The 2,150-nt window shown below is 40.1% G+C and overlaps 1 protein-coding gene across 1 annotated transcript; it reads left to right on the top strand.

Annotated features, from left to right (window-relative positions):
• The first annotated feature begins 468 nt into the window (after nt 1-468).
• LOC133097364 (ATP synthase membrane subunit K, mitochondrial-like) lies at nt 469-633 on the top strand. Its single transcript, XM_061199228.1, has one exon. The coding sequence runs from the start codon at nt 469-471 to the stop codon at nt 631-633; it is 165 nt and encodes a 54-aa protein (XP_061055211.1).
• Nucleotides 634-2,150: the final 1,517 nt, after the last annotated feature.

Raw genomic sequence — 2,150 nt, 5'->3', positions numbered from 1 at the left:
ACATATATACGATGGAATATTACTCAGCCATAAAAAGAAACGAAATTTGGTCATTTGTAGAGACGTGGATGGACCTAGAGACTGTCATACAGAGTGAAGTAAGTCAGAGATAGAAAAAGAAATATCATATATTAACGCATATAAATGGAATCTAGAAAAATGGTACAGAAGAACTAGTTGGCAAGGCAGAAATAGAGACACAGATGCAGAGAACAAACATAGGGACACCAAGGGGGGAAAGCGGGGGTGGGGTGGTGGGATGAATTGGGTGATTGGGATTGACATATATACACTAATATGTATAAAATAGATAACTAATAAGAACCTGCTGTATAAAAAAATAAAATAAAATAAAATTCAAAACAAAAAAAAAAAAACCGGGCGGCTTCCTCTGGTGGGGCTAAGGTGCAGCTGTGTAAGTTGAAGGACACCAGCTGCGGGGTCTGTGCGTTTTGGAAGATTGAAAGCATGGCAGGTCCAGAAACTGATACCCAGTTCCAATTCACTGGTATCAAAAAATATTTCAACACTTACACTCTCACAGGGAGAATGAATTGTGTACTGGCCACATACGAAGGTATTGCTTTGATAGTCTGCTACTTTAAGTTAAGGTCTAAAAAACTCCAGCTGTGAAAGCAACCTAAATGGATTCTAAACTGTACCTCATCTGTTATGTTCCCATGCCTGAAGAAGCTAATGTCAACTCATCATGTGATACTCAATTTGTACAATAAATTATGAACCTGGAAAAAAAAATAAAACAGTTAGTTGCTCAGTTAGTAAAAATGGAAAACAGCTAACACTTTTTTTCCAGACCACACTCTTCCAGTGGATATCTATACCCAGACACAGAGCAGCAGCCCTGCTTACAAGCAATGAGCAGGTGGCCTCCAGCGGACCTCCAGAAATGGTCCACAGATGAGGAGCTCTTTCCTCCTGCTCTTGAAGATTAGGGGTTTATGAGTTGACTTGTGGCTATAGACCCTTCCCTGGGCTCTTAACTTTCATACTTAAAGCTGAGTCTTCATAACCCAAGAGTAAGAGCAAGGACAATCTCTCATTTACCCTCCACCTGGGACACTGGTCAGCCATGTGTACGTACCTCACTATCTGTCATGTTCCCCAAAGCTCTGTGGTTCAGAAACTGAGCTGTAGGCAGAATCTGGTTCTATCACTTCCTGTCACTATGATATTGAGCAAGTTACTTAAACCTCTCTGTGCCTCCAGTTCTTCACCTGTTACGTGTGAATAATAATAGACATCTATTTCATGAGTTGTTACAAGGATTAAGTGAGATCTGCATTGAAGTTGCTTGTAATAGCATCTGGAATATTGTAAGCCCTCAATAAATATTAGCTAATATTATTACTACTATAGCTATTCCCATGGGCAAGACTGCTGCGAACCCAGCCTACTCACTCCCAGTTATGGCAGAAAGTAGAACAAAAACTTTTCTAGTTCTTTTTAATTCTAACTCTACTTTCTCTTTTTCACCTCCAGTTTATTAACTTTATCTCTGGCTGGACCATAATTTTCCTGACCCCTCTTTTCCTTTTGCTGTGGTTGCCTCACTTACTGTTAATAGCCACCCCCTACAATCTCTATCACTAATATTAATACCTGTACCACCACCAACACCAGGACCACCTCCACCAGCAACACCAACACCAGGACCACCTCCACCAGCAACACCAACACCAGGACCACCTCCACCATCAACATCAACACCAGGACCACCTCCACCACCTCTACCTCCACCAATACCACCACCACCACCTCAGCATCTCCAGCTCCCCCTCGAGCCCCCAAAACACCAACACCTCCATCACCACCTCTGCCATCATCATCACCACCGCTATCAGCTCCATGAAAACCATTTATTGAACTAAAAAATAAGTTACATGTTCAGCTTATTTTGTTTTTACTTTTGAAGGTAGTATTATATTGTATTTTTGAAGCCGCTTCAAAACCTTTTTGAAACAAAGTAGGATATAACCATATAGATATATAACTAGTCATGATTTAACGAAAAGACATAAAGGCAATATGTGCCACCTAAATTGTACTATAAATCTAAATGATAGTAAATTAGCAAATAATGCCATATATTACTAGAAATTAAAATGCATAGACTTATGTTGTTCTTGTTC

The sequence above is a fragment of the Eubalaena glacialis genome, chromosome 1 (genome assembly GCF_028564815.1).
Source record: "Eubalaena glacialis isolate mEubGla1 chromosome 1, mEubGla1.1.hap2.+ XY, whole genome shotgun sequence".
NCBI lineage: Eukaryota > Metazoa > Chordata > Mammalia > Artiodactyla > Balaenidae > Eubalaena > Eubalaena glacialis.
The sequence above is the reverse complement of the archived record's forward strand: the minus strand, read 5'-3'. Positions and strand labels throughout refer to the sequence as shown.

Bases quoted from the DNA above. Each gene is read 5' to 3' on its own strand.
- LOC133097364 (XM_061199228.1), top strand. From the start codon at position 469: ATGGCAGGTCCAGAAACTGATACCCAGTTCCAATTCACTGGTATCAAA.